Raw genomic sequence first — 20033 nt, 5'->3', positions numbered from 1 at the left:
GCTCCCTTCCCATTCTCAGCAATTTATGAGTTTTCCTCCTTACCTCAGACCCAGGTATTTCTTCACAGTTTCATCTAGTCCTCCATCTTTAGTTATGGGTTCCACTTCAAATCTTCCAGGGGCTTCATCTTTCCAACATGCAGTACCATTTCTAAAGCGGTAGAGACAGACTGCTATAGATACTAACACACAGACTGTGGTGTTCTCTCCTAATGTAACTATCAGAAAGTATGTTATTATCTCAGTCCCACTCTCATGAGGGAACCACGAGCATTACGCAGGAGCAGGAAGCAGATCTAATCAGGACTTGCCATAGCATATTCCTGACTCAGTATTTTATTTCCACAACTATAAATGTTAGACAATATTAAACAAAACTTTTAAGTTTAATATTCAAATTCAACACTAGTAAGAACAAATAGAGCACAAATGGGAAACATTGTTTAAACTAAAATTAATGAAGAGACAAGCCAGTAATTACAACACTTCTATTTTTTAGCAACATCTGGCAGCCTAGGTCCAACATCAGTACAGGTTCTGACAGCCACATTCTGTTCATTTTGGAACTTAAAACCGAATAGTTAAGCTTTGTCTGTTGGCATCTCAGACTGCAGTTTCAGTATAGTATACCATAAGCACAATCAAACTTATGTACATTAACAATGAAAAACAACCTGAACACTTAACACTAGACAATTATTTACAAGTACTCCAACATTAAAAAAAAAATACAATAGCCTCAAGAATGGACAAGTGAAGAGAATACCAACATTTAGAGAACCTTATTAGAAAGAATTACAAAACATCAATAGCCAAGACATTAACAATTGCACTACACTAATACAGAATCCAAATATTAAATTGGTGCATTATTTCACAATGCACTAGCTTTGAGAAAAATGCTGCCTTCACTAAAATGCAGCTTAAATTTGTTTCACGTAATTGTTTTAACAAGAAGCCTATTAACACAATAATGATTGTTTTAATGCTACAGTTTACAGCGAGGACAACAAACTAAAAATAGCAGCAGTTCCACACGGCACTTAATTCCACAGGTTTCTAAGCTGTGGTTTATGCAATGCCTAAAAAGTGCTCCCAGTTGAATACACAAATAAAATTCACAATAAAAGTCTACCTGACATCAGGTACATTGAGTGTAGGTGGCCTTAAAGCCTGTCTCTCAAAATTCATTCCCCTCTGCTCCAAAAAAAAAAAAAAAAAAATCAGTAACTATCAAAGCAAGGCCCCTTCCCTCCCTCTCAAAGATCATTAGGGATATTACTTCTTATTACAATGCCATAACATTACAAAGCAGCACACCACTATAGTGGTTAACCCTGGGACAATGTAACATCTAACAGTGTAACTGAAAGGCTTATGGATTAACATCCAGGATCCTCTATAGATAAGATAGTAACTGAGTCCATTAACTCAAATGGTTAATACAGCTAATCAGCCATATTGTACAAGTAAAAACCCAGAAGCAATTCCTGTAAAACTAACGACACTGATCAAAGACAGGACAAGAAACCAGGAATTGAATGCTTCCTTCAATTCCTTGAGCTTCTGTCCAGCAGAGATGCTATAGCCATCCTCAGTAGTTCTTTAGACTTCATAGTTAGTATATAGTAAGACTAACTGAGCGGTTCATTTTCTTTCCAATGAGTCGAGATGGTCTGTTTTGTGTTGTAGATCTAGTTGTCATTCTGTCAGTGAACAGGGCTCGCTCCTCAGCTGCAGCCTTTGCCATCTGTGCCTTCTTCAGCTCTCTGCAAGACATTGAGATGTCACACTCACACAGCAGTACCAGTAAGGACTACAGGTGTACCACAGCAAGAGCGTTTCACATGAATTACAGCAGTTCAGAACTTAAGACTTGCCATCAGTTTAGGTCATGCTAAGATCATCATCATTTGCATCCACTTGTTTACAACCCAGAGGACAGAAATAGGGTGTTCCTTACTTGTCTAGATGTTCTTTCTTTTGAGCAACAAGGGAAGGAAATGACAAATTCACACAACTCAGTCGGATTTTGAAATCCAGCCTTTTATAAGCAGCTCAACACTTCAATTACTAGAAAACAGTAGGATGCTGTTTACTTTCTAGTACAAGCTGTATGATAAATCACTGAAGAGCTAATTACTGAGGTTTGCCCTAATGAAGCATTCAGCTGCAACTGAACTTCCGTGGAAGATTCAGACACTTAGATGAACATAAGTGAACGCAACCGGCAACAGACAACTGGGGAAGCATCCTTTTCCTTTTGCATACCCACATCAAAAGCTTATCACCACCTAAATCTTTTTTGCCTAACATGAAAATTTGAGCCCCAAACTGCATGGCTGAGCCACTGAAGGTAGCACAGGCCATTGTCCCCATGCAACATTCTGTCAACTATTCCGTTTCAGAGAATTACCAATACTCAGTCTGAGTAGAAAGTTAAATAAAACTCAGGATAAAACAATGAAATAGTCTCACTAAAGAGCAAAGTTATCTTCATCAAGGGTTTCCCCACACAACCCTTTTCTCCTTTCCTTAAAGACTGACATATGGCCAAGTGTAAGGATTCTCCTCTTTTCTTTGTCCTATCCCTCAAATAATTTTCTCTACCATAAGAACTAGTATTTGTAATCTCACTTCACATCTGGACTCCCAAGCAAGATCAAATTTTACAAGCTTGCTGCATATTGGTGTAGGTGTATTTAGTTGTAAGTTACATGTTTTAGTTTAATAAACTCCTCCCATTCTTATAAGCCAAAGTATTATTCGTTAATACTCACATCCCATCTAATCCTCCCCACATTATCACTGTGTCAGTTCACTGCAAGAGAATGCAATCAATTTCTTGTCATCTTCCCAGAAGAACGTCAGTCACAAATGCACGTGTTGCACACCCACCCACCACACCATTACCAGGAAATTAAGTCTTACAATGTACTTCCATTCTTCCCTAGAAGTCTAATCTTGAATTCTTCCTTCCTCTGAAGACAACAACACAGTAGAAAAGCTGAGTTTCCTTACAAGGATTCCTTTCACTGCTGATAACTTACATACACAAGCGGTATCTTAAACAGGTCAAATGCAGGAATGTTAAAAATCCCAAACAAAAACTTTAAATACTTTATGAAACACTATCCCACACAACGTTAAAAATTACTGTGGATAAGTGTTCTTTTTAAATCATTCTTGGATTTATAGTTATTTTACAAGGACATAACCCTACTTGTTGCCAGGTGAGAAAGTCTTCACAAAAATACTAGTTTTGCCATCTTCTCCTTTCACGTGATACAAAAATACGTTGTCTTTATACAAGCAAGCAAGTTACCCCAACAAATCTGTCCTTGAATAACCTGCACAAACTGTCAAATTATTCTTTCTACAGCCAGTGCAATTCATAAGATTATAAAGATAACCATCTAAAAAGGCATGTCTGGCTACATTCAGACTGTAGCAACGGCAAGATAAGCAGATGGCAGCGAAGAGAATCCAAATACGAAGTTAACATCTTCGTTCAAAACAAGACAGTCAGAAAATAATCAGTGTTCTATATTCCCTCATAAAAGCCTGCCTATTATGTATAGTGTGTGCAAAGTTAGCTGCAGTGAAAAATTCAGATGATTGCTTCTTAACTTACTAACTCTTTCTCTGAAACTTAAGCAGAAATCAGACTTTCCTAAAGGGAGTCAATTCTTCAAAGCTTTAATTCAGAGTTGAGTGTTTGAGCAAGTGGTAGGACAAGATGACCTCCCAATACAAACGATTTTCTGGTAACCTAATAGCACTGCTGCGTACAAGACAAATTAGTCCAAAAGCATTCCTGATGTGCCATTTCATTTAAGTTCAAAACAGCTCATTTAAATCACATTTTCCGACATGTTTCAATGTACATATGACCTAGGAAAACACAGACTCAAATAATATAGATGTAAGTTACACTATACATGTCACAAAGGTATGCATTGTGCTTGAAGCATTTGTTAAAAACTGTAAAGTTTTGTATGCCTTGAATACTAATAGTGTAGTTGAGATTCCCTTAAGAGTGTTCAAGAAGTTCCTTCTATGGAGAAAGTTCCTTTTAAAGTTACATAACCCACTTTGTACCCCCTCGGGTATGTATGTGCAGACAGATTTGTGGACCTCATGCAGAATTGAGGAGGGTCCTGTTTTATCATCACTCTAGTATCATACGAAAACCCACTAGAAATTAAGTTATATTTAAGGATATAGGAACTACTTACTTCTGCAAGAGCGAGTTTTTGAATTTTTCAGCATTCAGTTCTATCCGGAGCTGCTCTGCACTCTTTTTTGCAGCAGAAAGAAGCACTGAATGCTTGACTAGTGCCACAGCTGAAGGCCTTTTCTCTGGATCAGGATTAATCATAACCTTGGAAAAAAGAAAATAAAGCATTCTAGTTAAGGCCAGTAATACAGTAAATTACACTAATCAGTGAGCCACTAGTACAAGATTTCTTACTTTTAGTAACTCTAGTAATTCTTGAGAAAGCACTTGTGGTATTCTAGGTAGTTTTCCTTGTCGAATTTCATGCCATTGGTCCCCATTAGTCGGAAGTGGTTCAGCCCCAGCAGCACAGACAACAGTCAGAGCAAGAGCAAAAATATCTGCTTTTGGCAAATGGGTGTAGTTCTTGAAAAATAAAGAAAAATAAACTTACTTCACATACCACCCAGCGTAAGAAGAAATCTAACAGACAGCTAAACTATTCAGCACTGAAAACATACACAAAATTACATTCCCCTTTAACTACTACCAGTGTTCAAGGGCATACCATTTAGGAAGTTACTCCTCAAGCAAGGAGGTGGCAGACAGCAACTCATTAAAGAAAACAGTACGCAGACCTAACATCACTATTTTCCACAAACAGAGCAGTTACCTCTTGTAGGACTTCATTTGCAAGGAAACGGCTATCACCTTCCTCCACTTGTGGACTAGATACTCGAGTTACATGACCAAGGTCACCTGCAAAAAGAAAAGAAAGTTATTTTTCATAAGACAAAGACAATGAAATTCTTTTGAGCACAAGTGTGCTGCTTCTCACCTATTTTAAATATGACTCTGTCAGACGACCAGTCATCATCATCACCTTCTTCTGAAGTTGTACTTGGAACTGATGTCCTAGATATGAAAATATTACCTGAAAAAGAGAATTGTTAAAAAAAAAAAAAATCCATTTCTGTCCAATTTCTACTTCATCTAGTTTCACTACAGTTTGCTTTAGCCACACAGAAATTGTTAGTTGAATACATACCCAGTTCACAGAGCAAGAAACTGTAACGTACTCACTCTGGCCTCTCTGCTGGGAGGGGAGCCAAGTGTTATGCAAGTAGAGTCAATTAAACAAAAAGGACCCAAGATAAACTCAGCAACAGTTTAAGTGTGCTAGCCAATTTTATAACTGACATCTTTGTACTGCTATTTAGAACTTCAGTGAAGAACTGACAGTTAGTATGGTGTGGCTAACTGCTCATTTTTCTACAGCAGATTAAATTAACTGAGGAAGGTGTCAATATGGAGTTAAGCAGTTTACAAACTTACTAGGTTTGATATCCATGTGTACCAGTGACATTGAATGAATGTACTTTAAGCCTCGGGCCACCTGAAGCAGCAGGTCCTTCAGTTCTGGTTCAGTAAAATAACGCATATTCCTGTAATTTTCACTTATGGCATCTGCTAAGCTGCCGCCTAAAACAACATTAAAGCAAACAACTAACTATTTTACATCAAACAGTTGACAAAGTAATGGCAATTTGCTTCCAAAAGTAAGTACGACCAGCTTCCAAAATTAACTGAATATATCACCAAGAACTTTTTGATGATACATAGGAGGTGTAAAATCCAGTGTTGTATACCCTCTTTATAGCCATGTAATATATAAAAAAAAATTATTTTTCTGCTGTAATTGCCATGCAAATTAACAGGATGCCAACACAAGGGATAAGACCTCTCTCCCTCTTCCAAATCACTGTCAGGCTATCAACCATAGAAAAAAAAGCTTCAGAAATCAGGTCCACCTCCCTTTTTAAAGGAAACCCTCTGGTAATTTTCTCTATTCCAACTTGTACTATTGTACAAAAGAAAGAACGGTTTTGCTGCTCATAAATGCTTCACTGCACTTCCAATATTCTTGAACGCTTAAGACTTTGTCTGCAATTTTATATAGTTTTCGCTTCATGCATCCGATATGCCTTTTCCAACAGAAAGAAACATCAGACACATTTGAGACAATGATGGTATGAGCTATGTGTAGGGCAATCAATTCCTAACTAGCGCTAGGGATTTGTAGAGATACCTCTATATATTAAAAAAATGATATTTTTTTGAAAACAAGTTCAAAACAAGAGATAAACCTTACTTACCATTGCAATATTCATTCTGTATAAGCATATGATCATCTTCTGCCCATGCAGAGTAGTATCTTACTACGTGGGAATGCTGTCCCAGAACTGCATGTGCATAGACCTCTCTTAAAGCATTTTGCCTGTTACAGTCACAAAAAATAGCACACAAGAATATCATGAGGTGAAATTAGTCCAATTTCAGCTTGACAGAAACACTTATTTTAATACCATGCCCCTCTGCCAGCTCAGGTTTCCAATTAAAATCTTCATATTAACTTCTGTGGCACCTTAAGGTGGATTTGTATTTACATCCAAACAGCTAAAATAATTTACATTGTATTAAAAGACTAACTATATGGAACATAAAAAACAGGCTTTGTTGCAGATAATTCTTGAGGGAGCTGCCACTTCCATGACATACTTTCCAAGCAGCAGCAAAAAGCTTTGAGAAACATCAAAGTTTTAGGAAGAAACTGACGATGATTACAAGCCAGGAGTACAACTGAACTCAGTATTCCTAAGTTCTTGTGTCTAAGTCTGGTATGCAATTTTGAGCAACTCCAACTTGTGGAGTTTTGTATTACAAATATTAGAAGAGTGTAGGGAAAAAGTCATGAATTGGAGGCTCATTCACAAACGCCAAAAAAAAATACCACAAAACTGACTTAACCAATCTGCATGTCACTCAAGTTGAGAAGGATGAGGACCTAGCTGAGAATATTGCTTTCTTTTTATATCTCATAGGATCATCACTGCAGTTTATTCATATAGTCCCTCCCACCATTAATGCAAGCAAGCGTTATTCTTACTTTCCATATCAGAACAATCTGTTTCCACACAGAATATTGTGACAAATGTCTGCTAGGAGAAAGGCCAAGTAGCCTTTCCTCCCCAGTACTGCATAGTATAGTGACCTCAAAATTGTATCTGTTTTAAATTTAATTCATGTATATTTATACTTTTCTCTTAAAAGCCTTCTCTAGACACCAATATAGAAAGACATCGGAAGAAAAAAAGCACCGAAAGGTGACTTTTAACAGCAGGAAATACTCACTCATCCACTGAGCCAGCTAAGGGTTTCTTGGATCGCTTTATTGCATAAATACAGCCGTCAAGCCTCTTCACACATTTAAACACAGAACCAAATTCACCAGATCCAATCTTCTCCAACTCATGAAATTCGGTTGCATACCGTGACTTCATGTTACTTTCTGTTATTGTTATCCTCTGCAAAGATTAGAAAGGAAAATACTTAGATCTGCAGATACACAAACTGCCAAACTTAGTATCAAGTTCTAATGATTAATTACCTTAGCAGGTCTGATGGTTTCATCTTCAGGCTCTCCATCACTTGCTTCCATGTCCTCACCGCAAGAGCTGAAATTCACACCAGTTACTTTTGCAGAAGTGATATGACTTAAGTAAACTTAAAACTGAAGTCTAGCAGCTGTTGACTTTTCTGAGGCCTAATTCTCCCATTCTACCTAAGTTTAGTTTAATTGAACGCTAGATATTTGTAAGCACAAAGTCATAAAACAAAGGTACCATGCTAATTCGTCATTTCCTTCTTCATGTTTCATACTAGTATTTAATGTGTTTATCACTCCTCAAGAAAAGACTGTGTGCATAGCTCATTCAGTCAGGTAAAAAGACTGTAGGACATGGCCTAGTCTATCCTCTCTGTATACTAATCAAAAGATTTAGTGCTAAATGGTTATTTCATAATATCTCAAAGCAGATACTCCAAGAACTGTATTATGCATCACTAACAGATTTGCAAGGAAAAATACTTCCACAGAAGCAATTTGTAACAAAACTGTTGGAGCTAAAAGTAGTTCTAAAGATAAGCTTAACAAAGGAACTCACTCATTCCAGTGCGTTCTCTTCCTCCTACGACATTTTCCTTCAGAGTTGTGAAGGAACATGGAATCTGGAGTGAAGGGATTGATGTTCACATGAGGTGTTTGTCTAATATCTTCTTCCTGCTTCTCTGATTTGCCAACATTCATAAATAGAGAGCCCCCTCGAAGTTTGACTGAGCTGGAGCCTAGTCCTTGTGCTTTAGAAAGCAAACTCTGTATTTAAAAAAAGAAAAAAAGATGACATTTATAGCCTCAATATTGCTTTAGACATAAACAGTCAAATCAGCTTGAAAGCCATTATTACAATAGTGTCTAATCAGAATTAGCATGAGTTGTTTAAATATCTACATTTCAATCAAAAAGAATTCCAAAGAAATTATTAGGCTTTACATTCCACACAAAAACAGTTAAGGGAAACACTGAATGTTAAAATCATTTTTAAAAGACAGCAAAGATTATGAGAGCAGTGTTTTTCTGTCTTTAATCATGTCATCACCTAAATTTCTTGGACAAGTCTTTGTCCATGAAAGGCACACAGGTAGAACTCATGGACCATCCTGTGCTATAGCACCCTGACTACAAAAAATTGCTCAAGAATTGACAGCACTGTCAGTTCAATACCCCAAACGGATCTTTTGGGTGGTAATTTGTCAGACCAGGCATTTTCCAGGCACATGATGAAACCTTTCCCAGTTAGGTAGGGAAGTCCGCACCTGAGTCTCCTACATCCTGGTGAGGATGCCAACCACTGACCTACTGGATCAGAAGCAGCGGTTAAGTATTACCTTATCCTAGCAACACCTTACAAAATAAAGAATTGACATAACTAAAGCCCGAACCACCACAGGGAAAAAGGCTCAATACGCGGGAATCTCAATGGCACTCCCCAAATCTGGACTAGATGAAGACCTTTTTAAGTCACTGTGTGTCTCAACACACATTTCAGTACTTCCACCGGATACCTTAACCAACTGATTCTTCCCGATTCCAAAGGTAACCCATGTAGAATTTGAGCACCTAATTTAATAATACCACTGAACCACAGCATTAAGAGCTTGGTTTTATTTTAGTGTCACAATCCACAAGACTCTTGCACCTCTAAAGCTCCTGACTTGGTACAAGATCATCACAATTTTACTATTTCCAAACGGGTACCACTGATTTCTACCACTGAAACCTCATATGAGATGGAAGCTGTAGAAAATCAATTAACAAGGTGGCCTTCCTCTCACCTTAAGTCAGTTGTTTTCAATCTATAGTCTATAGACCCCTGGGAGATTATCCCCTGGGATTATCCCTGGATTACTTCTAAAGGGCTATATGAAAAGTACTGAAGAAAGCACTACATTTAAATTCACCATACGGTGTTTTACATGAGTGTCGAGTTCAAAAGTTGAAATGCCTTACAAAGTCTGTTATTGACAGAGTTAAGAGCTACCTACCCCTTTAAGCTTTCAAATCCATCAGTTTAACAGCATCGGCTACTCAAATATCCTTTTACATCTGAAGCAAAGACTGCAGACACCGAACTGGCACACCGTACGACAACAGTAGTACTCAAACAAGACATACCAGTTTACTGCCTGACATGCAGGAGCAAATTACCATTCCAGCTTTAATTTTCTGATTATAAAGGTACAGATGCCCACACGAGACTAAAATATTTTAATATTCTACTTTCGCCTTTAAAAAAATATTTTCCACAAAATATGGCAAAATCAGACTACTTGTATATTTATTTGTACACGCATTTTTACATTTTTTTTTAAATTGTTCCACAGCCTCAGTCACCCTACGGGACAAAAAGCACGACCGGGAGGCCGCCGTATTACTTGAGGCGGTGGTCCGTCGGCAGTCAGCGAGACAGCCCGGCCCGGGGGGGCGAACCGAACCGAACCGAACCGAGAGACGGCCGCCCCGGCCCCCGTGGGCGACGGGAGCCACGCGGAGAGGCGGCGCCTCCTCGGCCTTTAACGCGGCGTCCGCAGGCGCCCGCCCCTTCCCCCCCCCCCCCCCCCCCCCCCCCGCCGGGCCCACCGGCGCGCGGAGCCCGGGCGAGCGGCCGGCCGGAGCGGCGCCCCCCGCGCGTTACATAACCGTAACGGCCGGGCGGTGGGCAGGTCCCGGGGCAGACGCCAACTTGCGTTGCGGGCAGGCGGGGTGGTGCAAGCGGCTCGCGGGGCGGACGGCGACCCTGCCAGCACCGCGCTCCCGCCGCTCCCTAACCCCCGTATTTCAACCGCCAGACACGGCGCCTCCCGCCCCAGCCCGGCCCAGCACCCTCCCTCCGCCCGGGCGAGCCGGTCAAGGGGCCCCGCTGCGCGGCGGAGCGTTCCGGCGCCGCGGCGGGTGCCTCACCTTGGGGGTGTGCGGCGTGTCAAAGAGGCGCAGCTTGCGGAACGTCTTGTGAGGCGGGGTACCGGGGTAGTCGGGCAGCGGCGAACTGGGCTCCTCGTTCCGCACTCGGTAACCACTAGCCGGCGGGGAGCGCCCGCAGTAGCGGCGACCCTTGTGGGGGGGCGGCGGCGAGGGCGAGCCGGCCATGAAATAGGCTCCGGGCGACTTCACCGGAGAGGAGCCGAACCCCTCCTCCTCCCACGAGTCCCCCTCGTCCGGCAGCGGCGCCGCCGCTGGCTCCATCTCCTCCTCCTCCTCTTCCAGCAAGGGCGGGTCGCCCCGCGCCGGGGTGCGAGCCGCCGAGAGCGGCGAGTCCGCCTCCTGGAAGGCCGAGTCCTCGCCGGTGCTGTTGCCGCTGCTGCCGCCTTCCTCCTCCTCCTCCTCGTCTTCCTCCTCGCAGTCGCTGTGGCCGCTCAGGAACAGCAGCTTCTGCCGGATCGGGGCGGCCGCCCGCCGGGCCGAGACCCGCCGCGGCGGCGCCGCCTGCTGCAAGCTGAGAAAGCTCATGGCGGCTCGCTGCGAGCCCCGCTCACGGCCGAACCCAGCCGCGCCGCGCCCGCTGTCGCTGCGCTGCCCCGCGTCCCCTCACCACGCTGCGCCCCTGGGTGCGACGGGCTCCGCACGGCGCTGCCCCCGGGCACGGCTCGCCTCGCGCTGTTCGGACTCCGCGGCTTTCCCGCGACCGTTAGTCACGTGGTGCGCACGCCAGCCAATCACGCCCGCCCACTCGGTTTGAAAACACGGAGGGCGGGGGCGGACCTACATACGACCGCATCACGGGGCGCTTTGGCGCGAACGCCGCGAGCGATACGAGCGGAGGGGGCGGGGCAGAGGCGGGGTTCGCCACCCGAAACCAGCCCTGAGGCGGCCCCACGTACGTGTCTACCCGGTGAGGCGCGGGCGAGGCGCCATCTTAGCCCGAGGGCGCCGCCCCGCCCCGCAGCGGCGGAGGAGCCTGTGGCACGGCCGGGCCGGTGCAGCCGGGGAAGCGGGCGCTGGACGGGCAGGCATCCCGAGCTGCCCAGCCGGGTGGGGGGTGCAGCTCCTCGCCTCACGGCAAGGTGGTTTTGCTCCCGTTTGGCCTCTAGAAGAGTGCTCAAAAATCTGCATGTGCCCGAAAACAGTAACTCCTTTTAGGCCAGTTAGTAATGGCTTTTTTTAAGCTACACCCCCCCGCAAAAAAAAAAGCCAACAAACCACAACATTCCAAGTAACTCAATTCATGTGATTTAAAATGTGGTCAGAAACATGGGAACCTCAAATACAGCACTGCATGCTGTTAACAATAACTGCTACAAGACACTTCAAAAGGAACCAAAAGTCTGGGCACAGCAAATGGGATTTGCAGCAGATGCCGTTTATCAGGCCGTCTTCCTTACAGATGCACAACTTTGCCCCTTGACTTCATTTTCCATCTCGTACCACCTTGATTAAACAGCCCAGCAAATAAACCTGCTACTCTCTCTTGTACCAAATCACCTTAAAATGAACCCCTTGGGTAACAAATGTCTGAAAAAAATCAGGTTTTTTGAGCCACAGGAGCCATGAACAACCTGAAGAAACCTGGTGCATATCCCTGTAGAGTTTCTGCTCCCCTGCTCTCTGGGCAGGCACACCATCCCCTGGACGTATGGGGAGAGCCAGGTGTTTGCTTCCCTGAGAGCTGAGGGCACAGGGGATGCTCAGACCCCTCAGCGCAGCCCCTCTTCTGGCCAGCCCGTGCCCCTGGCCAACCTCCTCCCCAAAGCCTACCCCTCCTGGCCTGGGGGACAAAAACTTCATCTGCTGCAAACAGGACACCCCTACAGAGAGCAACATAGTCTGACTGCGAGTCAAAGCTTCAAAGATAATGAACTGAAACACTTAAGACCATCAATAGAAAATAGAAGTTTGTACTTAATGTTTCAGTTGTTTGCCCATCTCCTGGTCTGCTGGTCCCCGATGTCCATGTGCAGAAGCTTCAGGAGCAACTTCAGACACAGTTCCAGCTCCCGCAGCCAGGGCGCAGACATTTCGGCTGCTGAAGGAAGGGCTGTGGTCAACAGTGGGGCTCAGAGGCCTTTTTCTGCTGCCTGCTGAAACAAGACACCTGTATCTCCAACAGGTAAATGTTTTTAGACAGACTTTCTATTGAGGCCCAAACCAAAAATACCAGAATACTTTATTCTCCCCTTTTCACACCGGTGCTGTTACAACTGCTGCTCTCCAAGTCTGTGTGGTTTTGGGATGTGAGAAACACCATGGGGATGGTAGTGTCCCATACTCCACTTCCACTAGGAATTCCTCCTTTTTTAACCTCTTCTGCCTGAAAATACCTGTTTCTTTGTGGAGAGCTGCTGCGCAGGGTGGCACAACTGTCCCCAACACTGGTACCCTGCAGGGACTGAACCAGTAGCGACCAGCATTGCACGAACAAAAGAGCATTTTAAATTAGTATGGCTAGTGTAACTCTGTACTGACACACACTCGTCGTCTTGTGCCTGTGCAGTGAAATGGTTTTGCTTGGAGCGCCGTCGCCTCAAGACACATCAGTCACTACCTTTTTTCTTTTGTAAGGCCTACATATAAACATTTCCACTTAAATATCACATCCCTACGTATTTCTCACACTTTCAAGGGCTGGAAAGCTTAACACAGTTATTGTTTTCAGGACAAGCAGTGGCGAACACAATTTTTGAGATTATAGAAACCTCCTGAAAACTAGTTTCAGAAAACTGCAAATAGCCAACAAGCTATGAAAACGGGATTAGGCAGCATTTAGAGAGATATGGCTACATCAAGCCAAGTGCTGTAAACACGCTTGATGTGCAATAATTTAGAATCACAGTAATGTCCCATTAAGAATACTTGTTTTTAAAACTGAAATGCACTGTATAGCAAATAGCAACTGAAGCATTTGAGTTTTAGAACAGATGCTGGAAGAGAAGGCTATTAAAAAAATACAATCTCCATCTCTTTCTCTATTAATAGCCCGCAGAGGAAGATGCAAAGCAATTCCTAACAGTTTCAAAACATCCCAGTCACTAGCTGTGGCTTGCTTCACCCATATATCAAGTTTCATTTTCTTTAAAAAAAGATTAAAGAATTTAAGATTTCAATAAATCCCTCTCCCTGAAATGTCAAAGCTGCAGTTTCCTTCCCTAACTCGACCTCAATATAACTGGTGCTGCATTGCTTTCTGGAGTCTACAGACACAGGTATTTAATGAGGGTAAGTGGCAAACTGAAATTCAGAAGCCCTATTGTATAGACTTTAAGTAATGAATTGCTAATCACTGGAACAGTGTAAGTGGGACAAAATCAAATGGAACAATTCAGAGTTTGTACAGAGAAGGAAGTACTTCTGAAGAGAAGACAAATACATGAGAGGAAAGGAAAAAAGGAATAGAGAAAGAAATAAACAGCAGTAACACAATTGTTTTTAAAGAAAGTTTATTTCCAAACTGAGAGCAAATAAGAAAGGGAAGTACTGAATAAATATGTAACTATAACAAAAGGCATAGTTGGTATATAAGGACTGCATTCATGTGTTGTTCTGAACTTGCATCATGTGTTCTTTTGCTGTAGTTTCATGGGACCATAAACAGTTGTGTTGAAGAGACGATTTTCCCCTAGACTGAGCGTGGTAACTCCGCTATCCTGTCCACCATGACAACCATATAACTAGCATTAGGAGGCCTATAAACAGCTTAACTAAAAAGCACCACATAGCCGGTTCCCTTAGTCAGCACATTAGCAATGGACATCATCACAGGAGGAAGAGAGGGGAGCAGGAAGGAGCTCTGCAGGCTTCCACTGCACCATACTTTATGAAGCAAATTCATCCCAAATTCACTGAAGCTGATTAAATCGCACCTTTGAGCCTCTAGATCTTGCAGACTAAAGCCCTGATCCTTCAGACAGATGTAACAGCACATAACCTGATGTCCAAGCAGTGCTTGACTGATACTCCTACAAATTTGAGTGGTTTAATGGTTTTCAGGATATATTTGCAAAAATGGCTTCTGTTTTTCTTTAATACTTTCTTTTAAATTAAAAAAATAAGTATATCAGTCTGGTGCACTGAAGATTTTGCTACCAGAAATACTTATCTGGGGCAGAACACACTCACTGACAAACAACTGCTTTTAACTAGGAGTTTTCAAACTCAAGGGAAACCGTTGTTCCCTCTTTAGTGGGTAGCAGGGGAACCCAAATGACGATGAATGGGAAAGAAATGGAACAATGGCCAATTTGTCTGTCAAAGGAAACTGCCACAGAAGCAGGTACACTACCATCTTGTCAGGATTTCCTGCACTTACAAGTTCATCTGCAGTTCTACAAAACTACTTTGATCAAATTGGAAGAGTTCTGCCAAAAACAAGATGAAACCCATTCTACATCAGCCAGCATAGTAATAAAACTATGATGAGTTCATCTTACTATGAGGAGGGTAAATGCAGGGAAAAAAGCAAAAGAGGAAGAAGGTCAAGCTGCTAATATGAAAACCAGAAACACTACAGCAACCTGTGCCAAGGCTGGTGCTGGAGAACAGAGAACAGGGATAGATCTGTGCTGTTCCTGGCTTTTTTCTTGGGTTTCCGCAGATACCAAAGGACCAGCATGCTTGTCACCGGTGCTAGTGATGGCATTCCAGTGTTCACCCAAGACCTAACAAATACAGGGGTAACAGGTCTCAGTGGTAGTGTGCCAACTGGGAGATGTTGTCTCCAGGCCCCCAATAGCTTAAAGATTAACAGATTAAAGACTATTTTACCTGGGGTTGTGCTGCTAACAGCTGCTGTTAGCTGGCAACCTCTTTTTCTTCATTACAAGGTCCAGAGTTGAATGGATTCTCCATCAAAGGTGGGCTTTGTGTCTAGAGACATGCCTGTAGTTGATGCTGCCAGTCCTTTTACTCTTTTTAGCCTATAGTCTGCATGCACATAGAGCACTTCTCAAGGATGTATTCACAAGTGTAAATAGGAAGAGCAAGAGAACAAGGTGGAGAATAGAATGGGGAATTTGACAGCACATAGGATGCCTCCCAAAGTAAAGAGCAGCTTCTGGGCCCAAAATCTGGGAATTTAAGGGAAGATCTGAAGATAGTAAGAAGTTATAATGTACAAGGTACATTAAAAAAATACAAGCTTTGCCAAGCAGTCATGTGCAATTCAGTATTTCTCTGTGACTATAAGAGCACACTAATAGTTTTTAGTGATCCCCTTTTTGCCTCTTAACACTTGAAATCTCTGCTTACAAAGAAAATGGCAAAAGAATCTGTTCCCTAGAGTTGTATTCAGATCAGAAATCTCCTCCAAAACATCCTAACAGTTAAAGCAACAGAATGATTGCCGTGACTGAAAACAGGTACAATTCGTGCCCCATTCCTGTGCTGAAGTGAAGTTAAAATGATCAGAAGTCAAGATTTTGTATCTGCAATTAAAAACCTCAAAATGTCTAATGCACAGAAATTAAATAGTGACTACTAATTTACCAGTATCACTAACCACCACCTCTTTTCTCCTTCAGGGAACATGCAAAACCATAAAAGAGGTAACTCAGCATTTTTTCAAATTTACTACTATTCATTTTAATAATCTCTTAAGCATATCATTTAAGGGCAGACATTTTGCAAACATCTTTAAGAGATGCAGGTAAAAAGCTAAAAGCCTACTAAGAGTTTCAGGAAGCTCAGCAACCTTTTTCCCACTAACACCATTCTCAGGAACCTACGTACATTAAAAAAATCTGTTTCTTATTGTCTTGCATATATCTGCTTAAAAACAAAAAGCAGCTGATCCTGTCTGTCCCACAAACCATTCTTGTACTTTCTGATTTTTCAGTCATTACAACGTATATTCAAATCTAAATTAGCTCTACACCAAAGCAAAAAGCCCACTGGAGATGTAGCTTTGGAACACTGTCGTTTCTCCAGGAGGTTTGTACAGCCATGTGGTAGTTGCTGTTACACCAGCAGACCTGCCAGATGTTAGTGAGTCAGCATCTTTTCCTTGTCTTGCCTAAGATACCTGCTCAGAAGCCTCTCAGGCAAATACTACAAAATCAAGCAGTAACACAATGGACAGTCTAAAACTCCCCAGAAAAATAAGTAAAATACAGCAGCCAGTCAGCCTAAAGGCTGGGGAGGGATTTAAACAAAGGAAAGGGTAAAATGCTGGGGTTTTGACAGTAACAAAAGACACTTTTTTGTTATAGAAAAAAATTCTGCACAATCACTTGTGCCCTGAAAGTGTAAATGTTTTGCCACTCCTTTGAGTAAAATGCTTCAAATAATCTAAACAGAACAAAAATAATCCAAATAAGATCTCTTACTGCTTCAGAACCCGAGATGGACAGGATTTAAGGGGGTCGCATTTCCATTAGCCATACATACACAGACCATGTAAGACAAAATGCTTGCTTGTTGATACAAGTTTGTATGTTTATTGGGATAATTAAAGTCTGCTTTGAATATAACCCTCAGTTGAAAAAGTCTGGTATCACATTCCTGATAGGGTTAGGTGTCAACCACTTACTGCTAATGGTGATGGTCTAATTAGATTCCAAACAACTGTAAAGTAATTGCTGAACAGGACGCAAGTTACCCTTCCTCTCCAGTCTCTTAACACCTTACTGCTTAAGAAAATCAGTTTGCTTCCCACCCAACTATTAGTGAAATTTCATTTGTGCTATATTTGAAAATGACACAGAATATTTTACAGAACATTTAATTGTTTTCATTCAATGACAAACTGAGAGTGACCGGAATAGGTTTGTTAAAGGCCATTTCTGCATCTTGCTAAGCAGAAGCTATGGTCAACCTAAGGTGTGCAGTCTGACTAACCTCAACAGGTGCTCAATCTGTGCTGAAGTTGCCAGATTCAAAAGCACTCTTGAACACATCCTTACTCCATGCCATCTTTTCTTGGGAGCTAAATACCGATGAAATACCTTCCTGACCCTGGGGTAGGCTCCCCGACTCCCGGCACTCTGAGAAGTACACAGCATGCAGAGAGATTTTTCTGCATTCTAGTATAGCACAATCATCACAGAAACCAGTGCATCCACTCAAACAAATTACTCCCCGCAGTATTTGAGGGGTTATTAGGGTTAAGAACTAAAGTTTAGGAAGAACTGCCTTCCAAGCTCAGATATTTTGTTTATCTGGACTATCAGCTCTGTCCTCCTCTTGTGTGCTAAGCAGACACCACATGCCTTTTCTCCCACACTGTGCCTGAGTATCTCTGGTATCGGTCAGCTGATCCGTTGCTGAGATTAATTATACCATCAGGGATTACAGCTGTTTACAACTCTGGAGCTGGGCTTCAGGATTTACTCTTATAAAAACACACCATTCCAGCGTCAGCCCATTCATGTGTGCTTTGGCATTAGCTCTTTAGGGTAAAAAACGTCCTATTGTTATGCACAGTGTGTCTGGCACAATAGGTCATCAGCCTAGAGCATCGAAAATAATTGCCTGTCTCTGTTTACTATGAGGAGAGGCACTGAACTATAGTCAAAAAAAGCGAAGCCCACAGTGGTGAAAAACTGTGGAAATACTTAAAAGGGAAAAGTTGACAGTGAAGTCTAGAGAGGTTTTGGGTTTATTCCTTTAAGGCAGGAGTTGGTGTAGGCCTGGAATTCAGATCTGAAAGAAAATTGTGACTGGGAATGCTGGAAAGGGAGCCAATTTGTAAAAGGAAGTGATAACACTGAGTTGCTTTATAGGATTCCTCTTTTACAAGGTATTTCCTTCTAGTGTGCCAAAGCATTCCCTTTGAGACAGAACTTTCAAAAAGAGGAGTAAAATCTATGGGGAAAGGATAGAGATTTCTACTGCCAAATGCCCAATCCTTTTTGTCACATTTTTTGTTTCCCCCTCCTGAAATCCTTTACACCAACGTTCCTATCTAACCCAATTTTGTCCTGTCTAACCTCCACTACATGTCCTTCTGACACCAACATACAGCATCAGCTTACCAAAGCAGCAGCTCCTTCCACTCAGTTCAAATGGAAGCAGGGCAGAAAATCACGCTAGTCTCTCCACTCTGAAAACAAGTCTGTTATGAATACAGGCCTCACAGCTAAGACATATATAATCACCTCAGCGTCTCTTTAAACACTAAGCAGTCTAAATCAGTCTGGCTTATTTATTCAGCAAGTATGCTTTCCTTTATAGGGGTAGCTAGCACAACATGGAAGCACAACCTTTGACTCTGGAGTTTTGCAAGAGTAACGGGTAAGATACCGGCGAGAGAAGGAATTTAAAAAATACTGCAGCTTTTCCTGAGTAAGCTAGCTCTGAATGCCTTGCAGCAAACCAACTACTGTGAAAGAGGAAAGAATACTCACATTTTTACAGTGGTCAGAAAATGTCCTGGGAAATGAGAAGAAGTAAGAACTGAAGTTATTTCTTTGCTAAGTCAAAGCCACCGCTCCAGCCACCGTTTCCAGAAACTATTAGCAATGAAACTGAAGAAAGAAAAACCTTGAACGTTCATGTCAAATGATACATCTTTAATTCCTAAAAGGTGATAAGTACTAAGAAACTGATCTACTTGACAGGCAATTAATCCTCCTTGCATAGTACATTTATCTCCATGGGATATCAAGAATTACAACACTTCAGGAAAACTGGCACCTAAATGAGCAAGCAGCCCCAATCCTGTACAAAAGTTACAGACGACCTCAGTATTTTGAAGTTTTAATTTGTAATGGATCTAGAGAATAGTCTTTGCTTTGTCCACATCTATCCCACAGTACTGTATTCTTTCACTGCACTTTTCAGTTGGCCATCTGTATGAAAAACATAAAAGGCTGCAACCCACACAGATATAGTAATGCACAATAAATTAGCTTCATTCTATTCAAACCTGGCCTTTTTCAGGTCAAATACCTCAAGGTATGTAGTTATGGACTTTATTTTTTATGCAAAATGTGTACCTCACAATACTTATAAAATGATTACTTGATTGACACTTCATCCAGAAGATGTTTAAGCCTTCCCTTGAGAAGGTAAAAGGTGAGGCTTCAGTTTCAGAAGTGCTCTTGACACTCATCTAAAATAAGCACTGAATCTTACATGAAGCCAAAAAATTTTAACTTGCTTAACAAGCTTACTAACAAGACAAGAGTAAAGAGACTTTTTCATATAAAAAAATTAAAATTACATTTTACTGTATGTGGTAGACATATCTACAACAGATTTTTTTCCTTTACAGAAAGATAGGTGGAGAGGAGCATTGTACTTACATCACCATTAATTAATCCCTTTTTTCTAGTAACTTGTGTCCTGATTTTCAAAAGCACTGATTATCAGCATATCCTAGGTACTGAATGGTAGCAGCAGGCACTCAGAACTGTTGAAAATAGACTATTAGTAGTTGTACGTATGCTGCAAACGCACCGTTTGAAAATATTCCTCTTAAAAACAGGT

The 20033-nt window shown here is 41.9% G+C and overlaps 2 protein-coding genes across 6 annotated transcripts in view; both read right to left on the bottom strand.

Annotated features, from left to right (window-relative positions):
- Positions 1 to 367: 367 nt before the first annotated feature.
- On the bottom strand, positions 368 to 11307 carry WEE1 (WEE1 G2 checkpoint kinase). Of its 4 annotated transcripts, none has more exons than XM_075755146.1 (11): positions 10578 to 11307; positions 8224 to 8432; positions 7668 to 7734; positions 7412 to 7584; positions 6376 to 6497; positions 5555 to 5701; positions 5058 to 5153; positions 4893 to 4978; positions 4475 to 4645; positions 4239 to 4384; positions 368 to 1769 (listed from the first exon to the last, which is right to left on the bottom strand). In XM_075755146.1, the coding sequence occupies exons 1-11, from the start codon at positions 11121 to 11123 to the stop codon at positions 1619 to 1621; spliced, it is 1914 nt and encodes a 637-aa protein (XP_075611261.1). In that variant the 5' UTR covers positions 11124 to 11307; the 3' UTR covers positions 368 to 1618. The 4 variants fall into 4 exon arrangements, with proteins under 4 accessions (XP_075611261.1, XP_075611263.1, XP_075611264.1 ...); XM_075755148.1 differs by lacking the exon at positions 10578 to 11307 and adding an exon at positions 10317 to 10444; XM_075755149.1 differs by lacking the exon at positions 10578 to 11307 and adding an exon at positions 10052 to 10150.
- A 7209-nt stretch (positions 11308 to 18516) lies between these two features.
- ZNF143 (zinc finger protein 143) overlaps positions 18517 to 20033 on the bottom strand; it is a 45005-nt gene continuing 43488 nt past the window's right edge. Inside the window, exons 17-19 of one of the 2 annotated variants that reach the window (XR_012835794.1) lie at positions 19850 to 19956; positions 18950 to 18974; positions 18517 to 18645 (exon numbers count right to left, since the gene is read on the bottom strand). The gene's annotated coding sequence lies outside the window, so the exon portion shown is untranslated. Of the gene's footprint in view, positions 18646 to 18934; positions 19055 to 19849; positions 19957 to 20033 lie in introns of those variants that run through there. The other variant, XR_012835793.1, reaches the window with a different exon arrangement.

This window comes from Balearica regulorum, chromosome 5 (genome assembly GCF_011004875.1).
Source record: "Balearica regulorum gibbericeps isolate bBalReg1 chromosome 5, bBalReg1.pri, whole genome shotgun sequence".
Taxonomy (NCBI): domain Eukaryota; kingdom Metazoa; phylum Chordata; class Aves; order Gruiformes; family Gruidae; genus Balearica; species Balearica regulorum.
The sequence above is the reverse complement of the archived record's forward strand: the minus strand, read 5'-3'. Positions and strand labels throughout refer to the sequence as shown.